This window comes from Apostichopus japonicus, chromosome 19 (genome assembly GCF_037975245.1).
Source record: "Apostichopus japonicus isolate 1M-3 chromosome 19, ASM3797524v1, whole genome shotgun sequence".
Lineage (NCBI taxonomy): Eukaryota > Metazoa > Echinodermata > Holothuroidea > Aspidochirotida > Stichopodidae > Apostichopus > Apostichopus japonicus.
Window position 1 is genome coordinate 11,060,749 of NC_092579.1, and position 19,756 is coordinate 11,080,504.

At 36.6% G+C, this 19,756-nt stretch overlaps 1 protein-coding gene across 2 annotated transcripts in view; it reads left to right on the forward strand.

Moving 5' to 3' along the window:
* The window catches only part of LOC139959663 (uncharacterized), a 103,193-nt gene extending 87,396 nt beyond the window's left edge, over positions 1-15,797 (forward strand). For both annotated transcript variants that reach the window (XM_071957461.1, XM_071957462.1), the window contains exons 3-6: positions 74-379; positions 2,888-3,220; positions 5,011-5,121; positions 11,842-15,797. In XM_071957461.1, coding sequence (XP_071813562.1) covers positions 74-379; positions 2,888-3,220; positions 5,011-5,105 — 734 coding nt within the window. In that variant the 3' untranslated portion in view covers positions 5,106-5,121; positions 11,842-15,797. The remainder of the gene's footprint in view (positions 1-73; positions 380-2,887; positions 3,221-5,010; positions 5,122-11,841) is intronic.
* The last annotated feature ends 3,959 nt before the right edge of the window (positions 15,798-19,756 follow it).

Consider the following 19,756-nt stretch of genomic DNA (forward strand, 5'->3'; position numbering starts at 1 on the left):
AAATTAGTAACTAAGTAATAAATGTTAACTTTGTATAACATTTTATTTGATCTCCTTTCTCATGTCTCACTAGTCGTGGAAGCAGAAACTTTGAAACCTTCAGTAGTAGCACAGGAAGGATATGCTGCGAAAATAGATTGCCCGACAATAGAAAGTTATGACTCATATCTCTGGAGGAAAGGAGACTCTAATGAGGACAGCACAAAGGTTGCTTCTTTTGTTGATGGTGTACCTAGAGCAATCTCTGAGAATTATGCGGTTACAGCTGATGGAACACTTTGCATTCAAAATGTTACTCTAAAGGACGAAGGAAATTATTTCTGTCGAGGAGTGTCACTTAAATCTTCGTTCACAATAGAAATAATAGTACAAGTACAAGGTTAGTTACCATAAAAGATCATGCTTAAATGTAATTTATGGAGGTTTTACCTAGTGCTAGTTTCACCCATATGTAGCAATACCTATAATTTACCAAACTTTTAAACTCAGCCTGTACCACAACTTTGCTGTGTCATCCCAAATGGCATTTTCATGTCTGCCTATTATCAAAATATGATTATTTTATGCGTTTAGTTATATATTGGAATAATTGTCTACCGGGCCAGGAAATCCGAGCGGGATAATACCACCTGGTTAATAGCCAAAAGTGTGAAATAATGGGAAATAATGAAATGTTGAAAGGTAGTTTATGTAAGTATATATTAGTGTTCAAACGATTAACCTAATCGGAATCGGTACGAATATTGCATAATCGGAACATAATCGGAATCGGTAAAAATTACGTGGAATACCAGTTATGTCATACCGATTATTCAAAAACATATGGAAGATGAAAATATCATTATTCAAAAACATATGGAAGTTGAAAATATCAACTAATGTATTAGGTTTGTTCTTTTACTACGAAATATTAAAATAAGACACCCTCTATCCGTCTTTCACAGTGTATACTTTCATCAATTTACGCTGCCAGGGTCGCCGATTTTGCTTCCCTCGTGGTTAGTGACTTCAAATTTCTTGGCACAGTAAGCATAGCAGCAATACCAATTTCGCTAATTAACGAATGTGCTTGACAGGGTCGGAAATAAGCGAGGGCGATGGGCGATTCACCCTCGCAAGTGCTAAAAAGCCCTCCTAAAGCACAATTACGAGTGCAAAAAAGAAATATAAGAAAATCGCCCTCGTTATATCAGGTGTCTGTGTAAAATTAATTGTGACATGCATTTGCTTTAGCTAGGAATTGCAGTTGCAGCGCGAATCGCGCAAACAGTTTTCACATCCCGCATCAAATTTGAAGCAGTGCGAGAGGGTCGCGCACAATCACCGGGCAGTTCTCGTGGCAAATTACGGCCTGCACGAAGCAATTTCAGTACCAGCGAAAATAACCTAAAATCCTCACAAATCTCCGACCACATGGTAGCCTTACTTCACACTAAGTCAACTGCATGGAAATCTAACCTTGCCGTCTGTTTATTCGCTCTAGTTGTGTCGCAAATAAAAAATAAAAATATCCACGGACACTTAAATCTTCGACCACATGTTAGCCTAACAACCACACTAAGTCAATGGGAAATGAAGCCTAACCATCGGTTTGCAAAATACAAAAAATGCGTAGCTTACTTTACAACTTTCAATTTGCTGGAAGTCGGCATTTGTTTGGAAGGTACTGTAAGTGATATGTCTTATAGAGGGAATGTTATATTTTATATTGGAGTAGTTTCTAGTTGTTATTATTTCTTTACATCAATCTGGTATTACATATTAGAGTAATTTTAAACAAATTACGATGGTACAATTTGATTTTCAGTTTGATTGGCCTAAGCTTACATTTTCTAATTGAACCTGAATGGAGTTAAATAGGTAATGACTAGGTATGTTTAACTTCAAGTTCGTAACATTTCTATTTGTTCATAAACGGTATCATACTGAAAATAAGTACAAAATAATGTCGGAATGAAGGCAATATGTCATTAAAATTTACACTTTGGTAAAGATTGAAGATGGATGGTTTGTCTGAGATACTTTTTGAGATGGATATTTTGAGTAACTATTCTTAGCCCATTTCAAGCCATTAACAGGTGACATTCACGTCGTGGTGGTTAGGCCATTCGCTTAGCACAGTGCTGACTAGGTAGGATGTCATATTTCCGTATTTTGGAAATTAAAAAAAAAAAAAAAAACTTTTTTTTCTTTCCGAGAAACTCCAGAGGTAATTTGGTACATACAAAATGATACCTTAGAGCCTTGTATAACAACGAAGCAAAAGGAAACAGGGGAAAAATAACAACAATAATTGTTTCTGTCAAACTTTATTGCCGATTTCGTATATACGGGATATTTTCTCATTTTCAAATAATCAGAATCGGAATCGGTACGATTATGAAAAAAATAATCGGTAATCGGTATTTTCTGTTATTCATAATTGGTTGAACACTAATATATATGTGTTCTTATACTCGTTTGTTAAGTCTATAGGATTCCTGGCCAGCATTCGAGATGTGAGGGGAAAGCAAATCCCCCCCTCCCCATTTTGATTAACGCTTGCATTAATATGACTTTTTATGACACAATATAGACTGTACCTTTCTGTTCATATTTCCCCGTTATTGAAATCCCAATATTGCCCAGTATTTCAGGGCATCTATACTTTAGGGTTACTTCTTCATCATTTTCTGTTCAGCTTGAAAATATAAGTTTTTTGCTGGGAATGTAGAATCCTGATAGTTATATTGAAAGACAGTATGACTAACAATGACTACTTAATTGACTATGTACAGTATATGCTTGTTTATTAAAGAACAACCATTTTACTTTTTATGATAACTCTTGTTGTGAGTTGACCCAGACACATTCACAAAAGGAAACACATCATTTTTGATTTTCTCAGCTTTTCTTCCGGATTTTGAGTTGAGCATTGATCAATGCGGTACTGAAAGCAGTTGCTTGCGATACATCGATTTTTCTGAACCAATTGAGTTGATATGCAGAGGGAAAAATGCATCTCCATCAGTGACGTTAAAATGGTTTAGTGGATCCAGAGAGATAGAAAGCAATATTAATGTAGCCAAATACTATCAGGAGGACGTGCATTCATCTACAATGATCATAAGTACATTAAAAGCTGTCTACAGAACCCCAATAACACTGACTTGTCAAGCAGTAGATACCAAGAACAGAACAGATTGTGGTAGATTTGTGAAGATTCGACTTGAGCCGCCAGGTGAGGAGAAACTAAACAGTTCTAATGGAAGACTAGTAGTCATTTACACTTAATTGTCCCAATTAGGCCAGTGATTTTACTCTACTTGCTTTTTCTTTGTATTCCGTTTCCAAACGCAAAAATACTATGTCTGATGAAATGTGTGGGTGACTGGGTGTGTATTGTAAGCTTTTAAACACAATTTATGTATCAAAACTTCTCACATGCGTTAAAGCATATATGGCATCTACAGTGAAATACTGTGTATTTGTTTGATAAAATCAAATATGAATTATTTTGCACCACGGTTAGTAGAACAGTAGTAAAAATCAAATCATTTACGATACCAGACTCCGCAGTTGTATATACCTTTGCAATCAGTGTTTTGGTGCAACTATTTGATTGCAGTACAAAGTTTAATATCCTTTTTTGCTCAAGTGGATATTTTGAAAAAAGTTTTGGTGACTAGAGTATCATAATTGTTCCACCTCATACCAAACAGCTGTTTCAGGGAGTTATAATCATACAATTAGACAAAGTGGCAGCTCTTCAAATTGACAACAGTTTCACTTGATATATTTCAAAGTCATCAAGGTAAAATTCAAAGTGTTGTGAGTTATTAGCTTGGAATAAACATTGTCTATTACATATTAATGTCGGCTTTTATCCTGAACTTCCTCTTTAATGTGTGGTTGGGATAAAAATACTAAATTCGCCGTTTCCTTTTATGTTGGCAATATTTACTTTGCTATCTAGTCTCTAAGCTAGTGTTCATGTTATAAAACTAGGAAAATAATTAGTATGTATTATGGGTGCAGTACTAAATGTTAAATATTTGAATTTTATACCGGGTATGTGGCTTTACATGGAGTAAAACAATGTCTGTGCACAGAGTGACTACATGCAGTAAATGTCCTCACGTAGTGTAGCATGGTGGGCTCATAATTGACGCCTTTGAGGTTTTGATCAACGATGTCTATCAAGGAAAAATCCAAATCACTCAACTGTATGCGTTTTTCATATGTGTAGTTCCTCAGAAATGTAATGATCTCAAAATATTTATTGTTCTGTGCCTACGCAATGTACAACTGAAAGGAATTTGACCACAAAATGTCTGCCGTGACGTTCTTTCATACCCCTAAATTGACACATTCATTGAAAAGCTAACTGTAACTTTTGTATATCAATTGACTCTGGAAGCTGCTTGCTATGCTCTCAGCCTCTAAGCTCAGGCCACAGGGAGTAGTGGAATCGTGTCGACATTATTTTGGTTATTTTTTGGAGTAAAATTTCCAAATTCCAAAGTAAGTGCAAAACTGGGGGAGGGTGTTGAAAGCTTTAAAAAAAACCACAATTTTATCAGCACATACTTGAAATAGATTTAAACTCATGAAATATGTAACACTGCTTCGTTGCAAAAAGTTTAGGTTGCCTGCTGTATCGTTGCTAGTAATATTTGAAGGTGTGTCAATTACTGGAGTGTGTCAATTATGAGGCCTTTACTATACTGTAAATTTGACAAGGAATCACTAAGCCGCGAGGCTTTCTGGTTACAGGATTTCACGATAACAACATATATCTCAGGAGTTGTACATTTGATACCTTGCAGCAGTACCATGAAAGCAATGTGCTTTCTAGTGCACTATATTGTTTAAGAAGTAATGTCCTGCATGTTAATGATTGAAGTATTACTATTAGGCAATTTGACTTTATAGCTTTTAACTCAATTTTCGATCTCAATTTTAATTCGTACCTTGAACAAGCATCGGAACCATAAGTCTTTTTGGGTTTTACGTCCTTTCTGTTCATAGATCCCATGACTAGTGGAAAGCCAGCCATGGATCCTGAGTGGATGATTGTAGCAGTTAATGCAATTTTATTCATACTCCTAAAACAGCAGTACTAACTGAAGGCAATATAAGGTATGGATAAATCACTTCATTTGAAGTTATTTTTTCAATATATTTTGGGGTCATGGTTACATTAGCCCATGAATATGCTAATGTTGTAAAGTGCTATTTGGGGGCCTGCAGGGGCAATCTTGGGTAAGACATGTCACAAGCCACACAAATGACAACGGAAAGCAGTCCAAGTTGTTTTACTGCAATATATTCCCAACCGACAGCACACACAAACCAAGATGAACTGGCAGCATGTAAAAGGATACAAGGAGCAGTAACAGAGCAGCCCTTAAACAAGATAAAAGGAAACATGCATGAAACAATATACAATATAATATGATTGTCAATTTATGATGAATACAAACATGAAAACCAAATCAATTAACAAAGTACTCTGCCATCAGAATATGCCCTAACATGATACTCTCAACTCACCAGACCACAACCAAGTAAACTACTGAAATGTAGATACATTGTAATGAGACGCTTCTCTTCTACGAGCCCTGTGAACCATCAGGAACCTACAAAGAATTATGATGATAACCAACAGTTTTACTATGTAGATATTTTACTCCACAACCAGACAACAACCTGCAGCTATGTCAAAATTAAGTAACAAGCTGGATTGAAATCCAGCTGTCACAAGTATTTACAGTAATAATCAAGAAGATAAAAACCATCAAAATACAAAAAGTATAAAGAGTAAATAAAGAACAAAGATGGTACTTGGCAGAAGGGGCTACACTGAATAGAAGTAACAGCTTAATACAATTCCTGACACAGAGCCCATATACACTGCTCCACCTAGCATGAAAGTGTTACAGAACATTTAGTTCTATTATGCTGCTTTAATACTGGTATGATAGACCAATACACCATTGTAATGATTAACAACAAAAGCCACATTGTATCGTACTAGCTTTCCACTGCACTACCCTGAAACAAAAACCAGCCTTTTATCTAACTCAGCATTGAACTATATACAGAAATTATAAATAGAGTATAAAGCAAGGTTTATAATTCTGTTAACCTAACCTTAAAGGTACACACTTCCTTTTACACTTTGAGATCTCCCGCGGACTGAATACCACATGTTAAATGCATATACACAAATGTACACATAATTGGCAATTACTGACGTTAACCTTTGTATCGAACTAGGAAGCAGCATTATACTGATAAAGCCACGCTATGAGTCAGCCATGCAATTATCATGGTTATTTCAACCGTGAGCCTCTAAGATACACTTGCAAACCCCAGAACTAACTCACAAAGTACTAATGTTAACAATTAAATGAACAATTTGATGACTGGAGGCACTCTGATCGAGTAATTGGCATCTACATTCTTTATATGTAAATATATCACTTTAAGGCACTGTGCCACAGCTTTATTCTACACACTACAGTACTGTGATCGCTTAACTATCGTACAAAAATTTCAACGATCGTATAATTTTGAATAATATCGCGTAATATCGCATCAGTTCGTACACGAAGCTTTCAACAAAATTTCACACAATTCTTTGCATGTAAAAATCGTACAATTGACCACAGGAATGTGTGCTTAATGAAGCAGAGAATTAACTGTGAACGGGCGAGGTGAAAGATTAGAATTTTCGAAGCCGTTCCAATAAAGATGTCGAGAACGAATCAATGAAATGAAAAGCATAGGCTCTCACTGGTCGAGGGCCAGTGGCTTTCCGCTTTCGCAGAGTATCACGGTAAAATGCGGAATTCATCTTGAAAAGCGAAAAACACAGAATTTGTTTTTCCCACCGATGCTCCTTTTAAAATGTATTTTCATGTGTGAATCAATTCACTTCAAAAACGGGCACGGAAGTAATTTACCGGTAAAAAGAAAAATCGAAGTCAAAAACAGTCAATTCATCCAGTCAGCATGCAACCATTTACAGTACCGCTCCCATATAAGTGGACATGTGTACGGCACAGGATCTTATAAAAGGGTATTTAAACAAGTACAACAGAGCATAAACTCGTTGATAAAAGGAAATGCTATTGTGCTCGATGAATGGAGATTAAAGTGGCCAAAAGAATAAGTGAGATGTTTGAAACAGCCGTTTCCTACGTCGTACTTAGCTCATATGCTGTGATAACTGTTAATGATATACATCTAGAAGGAAAGAGGACGCTGGTACAGTGTTTTCCCATATAATGTTTTAATAAGGAAACTATTCAATGGTCTTTATTCCCCTTTTCTAACATAAAGGTTGTGGTCCATGAAGGAAAAATTCAGCTTAAATTCATTTTTAAACTGGTGGGAAGATTTTGAAGAAATGATAAACTTATAAAGGGCGTTTGATGCAGTGCTAGGTGGTAAACATGTTCCTCGTCTGCATCCGCTTTTTTGTTTAGGTTTTTGCCGGCCTTTTTTTCTGTAAAGTTTTGAACAAGATCAACATGTATTTTGCTTGGTCTATAACACCTGTCGCTACAGTGCTTAGGCTCAAACATTTGACAGTTTAATTTTGCCAATAGCCTAGCCCTTTGTTGGATTTGTATTTCAAGTACAAGAGATCGTGTTTCAAATGGATTTTGAAGCTCAACGATTATTAAAATGCTTACCGTAAAATGCGGATGATATATATTATTCCAATAAAGATCCGTGACGGAGGATAAACGGAAGTGCGTACGAACTACGATGTTGGTAAAACTGGCAATTTTAGACAAGTTTTTATTCTCACTCAGTAAGCCTAACTGATGAAAATTAGAAACTGCATGTACATTAAAGTTTCAGATGTTGAAAATACCATCTTTTATATTTAGGAGGATACAAAAGATTTAGAAAGCTTAAACAATCCCCCTTGCCGACCACCTCAGAAAAAAGAAACTTCTTGAAATGTACCATAGGCTTGTGCATTGACACAAAAGTTATTTTATAACAGCTAGCTCTACACAGATTGTTTACATGTGTTCCGCCAGAGGTCAAGTTTTAACTGCGAAGTACAGTACTGCACCAGACATCATTTGCATCTTACACCAAAAGGCGGAATTCCTTTGCATTGTATCAGATGTAGCTACTGTAGCTAGCAACAGGTGCACAGAATAAAATACCCTGGACGGACGGCCGACATGCAATGTTTGGGAGTGATTGACAGTTGCTTGGTTACAGAAAGACGCAGCCTTTTGTTTAGTTGAAACATTGCATTTTTTGTTTCAAGTAAGAATGCATATTTGATTATGAACTGTTAATATGTCAAAAAAAAATAATTTAACCCCTTTAATTTTGCCTTTTCACAATGTCTGAAATAAAATCAGCGCATATTGCCAAATAATAGTAGTAACGTTTTAGGTGATATTTAAACAAGTATCCAGCCTAACGAAATTAAAGGAGTTTAGATGACAAGACTATGAAGTGACCCTTAAATAGTCGTAAGGCAATTTGTGACAAACTAAAGGTTGGGCGATATTTGCTTTTCACCGTCACGATAAATAGTTAAAAAATGATTGCGATATTTCGATAATTTTGTCCCTAACAGAATTAGCGTAAATGTCGAGCTTTGGGTGGACAGAGAAAGAGAGATATATGGAGGGGACATTCAAAGAGAATATCTGAAAAACCTTATGATATTTTTCACAAATAATGATGCTTAGATAACTGCTTCCTCAAAATCAACGAGACGCACCGAAATTCACTCCGCTTATGTAAAACTTCTATATATATATATATATATATATATATATATATATATAGATATATATATATGTAGATATTTATGTATAACACATGGAAAAACCCAAGTTTTTAAAAAAATTCCCACTGACATTGGTAACAGAACATAAATAGGTCATCGACATTCGAACTTGCCCAAGTTCATCGCACCATGGGAACGACACAACACATTTAACATGATGTTACATTTTCCCGCCATCTGGACGCAGAGTGTTAATTTTGGTGTAATATGAAAATTATGAATAGTACTGTGCTGCGCGTTTAAAACTTAAACTATTGCGACACATACACAAATTTTGGGAAGCTGTTGTAGAAGTAACTTTTGTATCAAATGTTAAGTACTGTATGATACTATATTTATTAAAGACGGTTTTCCTCAGGTGGTAGGGAAAAGGGGTGCTTCGTTGAACTCAATCTCTTTATACAGTATTTGGATACTTAAAATGACCATGTACATGCAGTTTCTAGTTCTCTTTAGTAAGCTCTGTATACTTAGCATTTTTATACTTTGTGGATCTTTATTGGAATAGATACTGTACGAAATGTATTATTTGACGCCAGTATTTAACGGTAAGCATTTCTTAAATTGTTGACTGAGCTTCAAAATCCATTTTCAAAAAAGTCTGTTTTCATGAAGGTTTTATAAAATTGTATAGCTAGGGTAGGAAAGTATTAACTTTACCAAATTAACGAAAGTTGTTCTATTATCCAAATAAGTTTCTCGTACTGAGATCTGAAGGGGGAAAAAACGGGCGGCCATTTTTCTTCTTTTCATGCGCTAATACTAGTTTGGAATATGTGGCAACCTTTACAAAATAATTTTTAAGGATAATTTGATTTCTTGTAATCCGAATACAGACTCAGGAATTAGAAGAGAAAGTAGGCCCCTTGCGCGGACGAGAAACAATTTTTTGTTTTCAACCGGCCCTGCTTCAAAGTTGTTGGGTGGAAGTTTTTTTTTCTTTTCACTCTGTTGGAACCTACGGTATGTTATATAAAGAAATTGAAACAAGAAACGCTTAGTAATACTTAATTATTTTTTCAAACAACTTGGGATAGGCCTATGCCATTTACTCGTTAATTTAGGTATATCAGTGCAGAAGTCCATTGTGGAATTTTTCGATTTAATCCTTTCATGAATGGTCGTTCCGTATCATGAAAGGTTATTGTCGGGCTACTACACCTGTAGGAATATTACTTTGTAGTTTAATGAATTTTAATCGTCCTATCCCAAATAATGGTTGGTAATAGTCGGGAGAGTCGAGTGGTGTGAACCCTGACGTAACAACACTGTACCTACATCATACTGTACTTTTAGATTTGCTTCGACTAGTGTGTTGTATACTTTGAACACATGTATATCAAGAAACGACTGTTGTAATTCTAAAAGGCCTATTCATCGATTTTGCGCGATTTTGTACATTGTTAACAGACCACAAAAACTGAATAATTGTGCAAATTTCGTACAAAACTTTTCGTCTGAATTTTTCAACGATTTTTTAAACTGCGCAAAATCGCATAATTTCGAATAAAATCGTACAAAATCGCAGAATATCGTTTCTTCGAAATTGTACGATCCTTAAGCGATCACAGTACTGTATACAGTACGTGTCATGTGTTATAGCACATGCCAGCCCTCATTTGCAGTAATAGTAAACTAGACTATAAATAATGACAATTTAATTAATTGACCAAAACACTGTTGTTAAGCAAGTAAAATGCAGAGTCAATTAACTCACTAGTTCTTCAACTCCTCCCACAAGGATGTAAATTGAAACAATACTTTAACTCAACTTCTAGAACTCTTCTTACTGACTTATCCAAAGCAGCACAAAATGATGAAGTGATGAAACAAAGGAAATGGGAGCACATGTTCCCCAACCTACTCACTGATACTGATCTTCAAAATAAAAATAATACTGATCTTCTTAGAAACAGTGAGAAAAAGTACAGATACATATGCATTGTCTGAGATGTAACCAATCAAGGACACACAGTCAACTCTGGATTACTTTACCTGGCTCAAGGACATCAAGGGGAAAAGCTTTGTACCAGGAGGGAACCTGTCATGATGAGTCACATTCTTTTTATAACTTCACTGAAAGGAGCCCTGTCTCTATGCATGGTGCTCTATGGGAGGTCAATAAGGAACATACTAAGGCAGGCCAATATGCAAAACCACATAATACAACACTAATGGAGGATTTTCTTGTAAATTTCAACTTTTTTCATGGTAATAATGGTCTGAAATGATGTTTCATTTTGCATTGGGTTGCAATTTTTTTGTCACTTTCAACAAACCATGTAATATTAACACATATTGAATGGTTCTTAGTCTGACTATATATGCTAACTTAATCTAAGTGCACTAGTATCCATATAAATATAAAGAAAAGTAGTAGTCTTACAGTATATATACACCTATATATTTCTGATTGAGACCTTGATTTTACAGACTTGATTTCAAAAAAAGATCATGGATGCGTTGCACAAAAATATGTGAGCTCCAGTTTGTTGCTTTACAAATAATAATAATAAGTTGGCCTTTATATAGCGCAAAAACATTGACAATGTCACAATATGCTTTACAATGAATTAAAACACACTGTATTCGTCATAGCGTAAACTAACCAATCATAACCCTATTTCATGTTTCCCAAACATTCCCTCATAGGGACCAGGCACTAAGACCAAAACACTTGCTTAGACAAGCCCCATTTCTCTCAATATGCATAAGATCCTTCACAGACCTTTCCATTTCGAGCCGGGTCACATTGGCGTGTGAGACTAAAGTTTGTGTGAAGTCAACACATGCATGCATTATAGATACGTGCATGCACTTGTAAACAATTCTGAATAAAGTGTATATGGAACATGTGAAATGATTGTTACATTGTAACTGCAATGTTAATATCATTTGGTTGTACATCTTTTTATTAAAAATGGCCCATTATTGTCTTTTCTGGTGCAAATTTTCCAGAATGACTTAGGAATTTAAAGATGTACAGCAGGGATAATTTTTCTTTCTTTTTCTTTCTGTATATCCAGGATAACTGGATGACCATCGGTTCCAAACAACCAACGGCTGTTCAGGATGTCCCGAGGTTAATAGGTTTGGTTTGCTTAATATATATTGTAAACTACAGATGTTACTATCAGATATAGACGTTGATGTCTAGAATGTCAAGGCTGATGGATGCCATTCTTTACTCTTACAGTACATTAAATTAGGTGATGTGAATGACACTTGCAAAGCTAGTTGAAGAAAAGTTGTCTATTAAACCAAGTCTTGTTGATTTCTTTTCAAAACAGACATTTCTCAATATAAACCGCCAATTTGCCTTAGGTATTTTGCAGGAAGAATTTTAACATAAGTCCATCTCACATATTTGTAGAAGATTAATCTTGGACCTCATAATAATAATAATAATAATCAGCACTTATTTTTACGACGCTTAAGTGACCACAAATGTGGGAGAAACCTGCAAGAGCTTATGGATTACAACTTACACGTTGGATGGCTTTCAATTCAACATTTTACTCAAATTTGGAATCTTTTGAATTATCTTTGCTGTTTTTGGTTCGATTATTTGCATCCATCAATGGAACCTATGCAGTGAAGTTGGCATATGCATGTATGTATATATGTTACACCCTTCTAGCTTGTAAACAGGGTGTCTTGTTTGTTTGTTTTTCCATTTATTTATGTATTTTGGACATAAATATTTGAAATATGAAGTTTTAGCCTTACTAACATTCCTACAACTCTTACAATACTGGTGCAAACACTTGTAGTATGTGTCATTCCATGAAAGTTTACTATCAATATTAAACCCTATAAATTTAGTAGAACTTTGTTTCTTGCTTGATTATTTAACAAGCCATTAATGTATCATGATACCAATTAAGTGCCATTAAATTCTTTATAGTTAGTTTTGTCTACATTAAATGGTAACTTGTTAGTGGCAAACCAGTCAGAAAATTTATTCAAGTCAGTAGAACAGTATTATGTATTTACAATATAGACCTGTATCATCAGGGTAAAAAATCCAGGGAGTAGTTGTGGTAAAAGAAAAACAGCCCCTTTTATAGAAGGGGAATATTTAGCCAAAGTATCCAATTTATTTTGGGTGATAGTCCTATATTTCTAGTTTATTATTATATAATTTCTGGAACCCTATGTCACTTCGTTGCCAATCACCGCTTCATCGAATCAAGCAAATGATAAAATGGCGAAATTTGAAGTTTGTACCACATATCCGAAACTTTCTCCTGCAATACCAGCTTATATGATGTGGAGATTATTCCAGCAGTTACAGAATAGCATAGTGATATTACACTCCCCCATGGTAGAATTACTCCAACTTCATTCACGCTTCATGGGGGGGCCTTGTATTTTTTTACCCCCCAAAAGTGATGCGAATGGGGTAAAAAAAACAAGTACTTTCCGGCTCCAATGTACTCCCTATTTTGCCCGAATGGATAAATTTGTTGTAAAATGCAATTGCAGATGAATGTTTCAATAATTTTTGAAAAAATATGATAACAAAGAAATAGGTTTTCATTTGAGTCACTTTTTTAAACTTGGATTTACCTGTGCAAGTTTAGTTTATCTGGAAATGTAACCAGAAATTAACGATAATTAACAAATGTAAGTCATTGGTTTAGCGATAAAATAAATACCATTTCTTATTATATCTTGTTTGAAATCGTCATATCCTGCTGCTCTTTTTGGTTTCAGAGTGGACATAGCAACTTTTAAAGTTCTTCCTCCCTGATTAAATAATGAATATAGATTGACTGTTTCTGTTGTTAATATGAATAACATGTTCTGTACTACCTTTATTTTTCATATTTTTTGCAAGTGAAGGACCAAGGTTTACAAAATATTTGTTAGCAATGTCATTCTCGTTTGCTGATTTCTTGATCACTATTTTTTAAAGCAGTAGGATATGTAGTTTTTCAGGTTGGTGTTTAGAACTTCAATAGTAGTATTCCAAGTTGCATTTATGTTATTTCTATTATTTTGGTAACAATTTAAAGCTTATAGTATATATTTATGGTACAGGTAGCTATATATTATAAAAATCATTTTTTCATATGAAAAATCGTGTGTGAAGGTGGGGGGGGGGTATATCTTGTGCTAAATTTCCGGATTAAAATTAATTACCAAACTAGCCTTTTAGTGCCTTACATTAAGCTGCCAAATATTTAAAATATAAAAATGAGAATTTATGTGAACATTTTTGTTGTTTTATGCACGTCCATAACTGCGCTTCCATAACCAAATTAAGGTACAGTGCACATTTCTGTTGTGTAACTTGCTATATGAATTATTTACTTACAGATAATTTTAATGCAATATATTGTTTACATTATCATGAAATGAACTTATTGAAATATACAAACAATAATAAAAATGCCAAATTCATGAACATAAACAAATGGAAAGCCTAACCGGGCATTTGTTATTCACTGCAAAGTTCATTTACTTACAGAAATGTTCTTTTACATGTACAGTAACTGAGAAGATATTTTATAATTAAATATAATATAAATTTAATATACCCACTTGCTGTCATTTAGTGAAATACAATCAATAACATAAGGGGTGAGATTTTATTGTTATTTTAAAAATTTGTATTCTCAATGCAAAATTTTCACACAATAGAGGTACATACAATATGTATCGTGTTTTATTTTTTCATAAGGGACCCTGGGGGCACCAGAATTCCAGAAATTTTTAGGGGGAACTTGCTACCTGCAGACCCCTATATGGCTACATGAGTTGAGACAAGTGCCTCTGAGAAACTGCTTAAGAATCACCCCCCCCCCCACCCTTATCATCCATATGGATGCCCTGGCCTAATGATTTCTGATAAGATGTATTTAGACAATGCTGTATATTAGACATAACTCTATCTCATCAATAAGGTAAGATAATTGATGCAACCAAAACTACCTAAAATTGAATGGCAAAAAAACTAAGGAGATAGTATTTGACTTCAGAAAACAGCCATGTGATCATGCTCAAATCAGGGTTAATGATGAGATTGTCGATAAGGTGCACCACTATAAATATCTAGGTACTATCATTGACTGTAAACTTAACTTCAAAGACCAGGTTGATGCAATTAGATCAATTGCAGTTAGATAGGTTTCTTTTGTTTTAAAGTCTTGTTTGTTTGTTTTTGTTATATGTATATATACATATATATGTGTTTATTTTTCTCACATGTATGGATATTGTTGCTGTTGATATTTTTACCTTTTCATTCAACTTCTCTGTGTTTTGTTTATACTAATATTTAACTGTATTCTGTATGTAACTTTGAAATTTTTGATTTTTTATGAGTTTTGCTGCAGGGTGACAAATTTCCATATCTTATGGACGAAATAAATCTCTGTCTGTCTGTCTGTCTGTCTGTCTGTCTGTCTGTCTATCTATCTATCTATATATCTATCTATCTAATAAATTAGGCAATTTTACACCATTTATAAGCTAGGCAAACCTAATTGGAACAGGCCCCTTCAAAACAGAAAACCTAAAAGATGTTGCACAACAGTTTTAGCAACTTAAAAAGTGAAATGCCTAGTTATTTGGTGACATTATGCAGAAATGTGTATGAACAATCAGTATTCATTATTATTGTAATATTATTCAAGTGTGTCCTGCTAAGAACATCTGTTGTTGAGTGTTACAAAATTTTACCGCAGTATTTAGTAGTTACTTATTGTTCTATTTTTATGTATTTATCTACTTTAAAGTTATATATTTGTGTTATTATTTCATTTCATTCCTATGCTGGGTTCATAGTTTACCATCCATCAAGGTTTCGTTTGTTTTCATTTCTTTCTTATGTTTTCTATTTACTGTTGTTTCCACTTCTCTCACTGTCTGTATTTCTACCTGCTCTCAGTGACTTAACTATATTGCAAGTAATTGAAATTAATTTGTTATGTGTTAAAGTAATGTATGTTTAAAGTATAGTTAACAGAACAAATTCTCCTTTCTCGTCTCTTCTTTTATGTTCGTGACTGTTGGTTAATCTTGAATGGTTGAATCCCTCTTATAGATAGCTAGCAGTCATGTAACAATAGTTTCATTAAAGAGAGCTGTAGTCTTTCCGTAAAACAAATTATTATTAACAAACAAGGAAGACCCGCCACCCCTTCTTTCATGTGTAAAAGTAAGTTGGCCTGACGTTTCGATCCTAGCAGGATCTTCTTCAGAGGCTAAATGACAAGTTACAGTAACAGAGGGGACAAAAACACGCACAGAATACAGACAGGTTAATGAGCACGGTGAACACAATGGGATGGATGAAAGGGGATTATAAGTAGAAAGCAACAGGAGAAGAGGAGAGGAAGGAGATAAACTGTGGAGGGACAAAGAGAGGATTAAAGGCACAGGGTAAGGAATAAACTGGAGAGGGACAAAGACAGAAAGGTGTGAAGAAAAATGGAGGGGAAGAGAGCTGTGAGAAGAAGAGTGAAAGGGGGGGGGGGAGGGAGAAAGGGGAGAAGGAGTAGGGAACAGAGGAAGTTAGTCATGTCCTTCCTGAATGTTCAGCCCATGAGGTTGAATGGTACGAAGGCGTTGCATCCAGAGCCTCTCTCTGCTGATTCGTACTAGGTCAGGACGGCTACCTAAGGATTCAATCCCCTGTAGGGACATGTCGTTAATGGTATGGTTGGGAAGGTTAAAATGTTCTCCAACTGGGGTCTCAGTCTTCATGGTGTTGACTGTGGATCTGTGACCATAGAATCGCTTCTTGAGGGTGGTTTTGGTTTCGCCAACATACTGGATGCCGCAAACTCTACAAGAGATCAGATAGATGACATTGGTGGTAGTGCAAGTGATGTGACCCTTAGTCTTGTGTGTGAGTTGCATGCTGTGGCTGGTGATGGAATTGGATTCAACAATGTGGTGGCTGCAGACGATGCATCTCGAAGTACGATCACATTTGAAGGTACCATGCTGAATGGGTGTGAGGTTAGAAGTAAGAGGTGGAACAGCAGCACGTACAAGAAGGTCTCGTAGGTTGCGTGGTCGTCTGTAGGCGATGATGGGTTTTTCAGGGACGGCTCGTTGGAGTCTATCTGAAGTGAGGAGAATGTTGTGGTTGTTAGAGGTGATTTTCTGAAGGGGAGGAAGATTTGGGTGGAAAGTAACAACCAGGGGCAGCTTGTTGTCGCAATCTCGTCCCTTTTTGTCCTTCACTGCCAAAGTAGATGATCTGGAAAGGGAGCGGACTCTCTGAATGGCTTCACGCACCCTTCTGGCACTATGGCCCCTGGCAATAAGGTGTTTTTCCAAAGCATCTGTATGGCGAATGAAAGAGGAATTGTTGGAGCAAATGCGACGAAGACGAAGTGCTTGACTGTAGGCAATTCCAGACTTGCAGTGACGGGGATGGCAGCTTGAAGAATGGAGATACTGGTGTGTGTCTGTGGGCTTGGTGTATAAGTCTGTAGAGAGAGAACCGTGTTCCTTGCGAACAGTCACATCGAGAAAGTTAACCTGTTGGTGAGAGTAATCAGAGGTGAATTTGATGGTGCTGTGGAAAGAATTGATGTGATGGATGAAGGTGAGCAGGCTATCCTCATCACTGGTCCAAATGAAGAAGATGTCATCAATGTAGCGCCACCAGATAAGGGGACGGCAGGGAGCCGTACTGAGCATGCGTTCTTCAAGGCTAGACATAAACAGACATGCAAAGGAAGGAGCCATCCTGGTTCCCATGGCAGTCCCGTGTCTTTGAAGGTAATGCTTGTTCATGAACGTGAAGTTGTTTTTGGTGAGAACCTGTTGCATGAGAGCTTTGATGTCAGAGATGGGTGGACAAGGGTGGACCTTCTTAGACAGGGCTGCACACGTGGCTGCGATACCTTCAGCATGAGGGATGTTAGTGTACAGAGAAGTGATGTCGAAAGTACCGATGATGGCTGTACTGGGGATTTGGTTTTTGATATCTTCAAGTTTCCTGAGGAAATCTGGAGTGTCATGGATATAAGAATTAATCTGAGGAACAAGAGGTTTGATGAAGTGGTCCACAAACAAGGATATCTTCTCGGTGGGGGACCCATTGCCCGAGATGATAGGCCTACCAGGGTTACCAGGCTTGTGAATTTTGGGCAGGAGATAAAACCTGGCTGCCTTACAGTCTGTGGGAGAAAGGAAAGAAACAGCCTTCTTAGAGATCTGGTTCCGCTGGTACATATCAGTGATGGTCTGTTTTATCTGCTGGGAGAAAATATCTGTGGGATCAGAATCAAGAAGAGTGTAAATATCACTGTTGGAGAGATGACGCATGGCTTCCTTGATGTAATCCTGTCGATCCTGGATGACAACTGCAGAACCTTTGTCGGCTGGCTTGATGATAATGTCACTGCGAGACATCAGTGAGGAGAGTGCTGTACGCTCATCTCTTGGAAGGTTGTCGTGTGTTCTGCGGAGAGGAGAGTTTGACTGGTTAGTCTCAGAGCTGACGACCTGTGTGTAGGCTTCTAAAACAGGGACTCTGTTCTTAGGAGGCATCCAAGAACTTTTCTTGCAGAAGGGTTCCCGTTCAGTTGGAGGATCATCTAGGAAAAACTCACGAAGGCGAATTCTGCGAAAGAAATGAGTAAGATCTTGACTCAGTTCCGCTTGGTCAAATGCTGGAGGAGTAGGACAGAAGTTGAGTCCTTTGGAGAGAAGCCTAAGGTCTGCACTGGTAAGAGTAGAAGAAGATAAGTTAACAACTGCAGTTGAGGATGGTGGTTCAGACTCAGGTGGAGTCTGGGGCCTTCTAAAACGGTTGCAAGCGGTACGTTTGCGTCTTTTCTGAAGGTCAGTCATTTTCTTATTTCTTCTTTCTGTGAGTTCAATGTTCTGCTGAGACAAACACAAGTTAATTTTGTTAGTGTACTGAGTCCATTCGTCATCGGTGCAGCATGACTGTAATTCAAGCTTCAGCCTCAGGATATCATCGTTGAGGCTATCTAAGGACAGTTGGCAGTGTTTGGTGAGGATGTTGATGAGACGGATGGAGGTGCTGTGTAAGACTCGGTTCCACTCTCTCTGGAGTCCTGGAGGGAGTGTCCCTAGTGCTGGTTGGTGTGTAACCTGTAGACCTGAGGGAATAATGCGGGAGAGAGAGTAGAACCTGTAGTTGGAAAGATGGAAAGAATAGCGCTGGGATTTCTGCATCAATTTTCTGAGCTTCTGAAACAAAAGAAAATGGTGAGACATGGTGAAAGCAGCGGGATGAGTAAATGATAAAAATGAAAAACTGAAACACAAGAATACAAATACAAGTACAAATACAAAGTACAAAGTAGATAAGGAGGATCACCCGAAGGGATACAGTAACAGAGCAGCTGAAAATCAAAATAAAATGAAACTGTTAGCAAACTGCTTATCCACTAGAGAGCCTGTGTAATAGAATGTGTAAAAGTAAGTTGGCCTGACGTTTCGATCCTAGCAGGATCTTCTTCAGAGGCTAAATGACAAGTTACAGTAACAGAGGGGACAAAAACACGCACAGAATACAGACAGGTTAATGAGCACGGTGAATACAATGGGATGGATGAAAGGGGATTATAAGTAGAAAGCAACAGGAGAAGAGGAGAGGAAGGAGATAAACTGTGGAGGGACAAAGAGAGGATTAAAGGCACAGGGTAAGGAATAAACTGGAGAGGGACAAAGACAGAAAGGTGTGAAGAAAAATGTGGTTTGCAGGGGGGTGGGGGGTGGTGATATTTCTTTTTATAATTCGTCTGGATGTCCTCTTTGAACTAGCTGCCCAGAATCTTTTAATCAAACACTCATGCATATTTCTGTTCTCCCCCTCGTATTCCTCCCTCCATCTCCTTCCAATAGATGAACAATAATGTCGATAATGTAATAAAATAACGAGCAAATGATATCAATTTCATTCTTAGGCAGACTATGAATCTTTATCTTGTCTACCTTGTC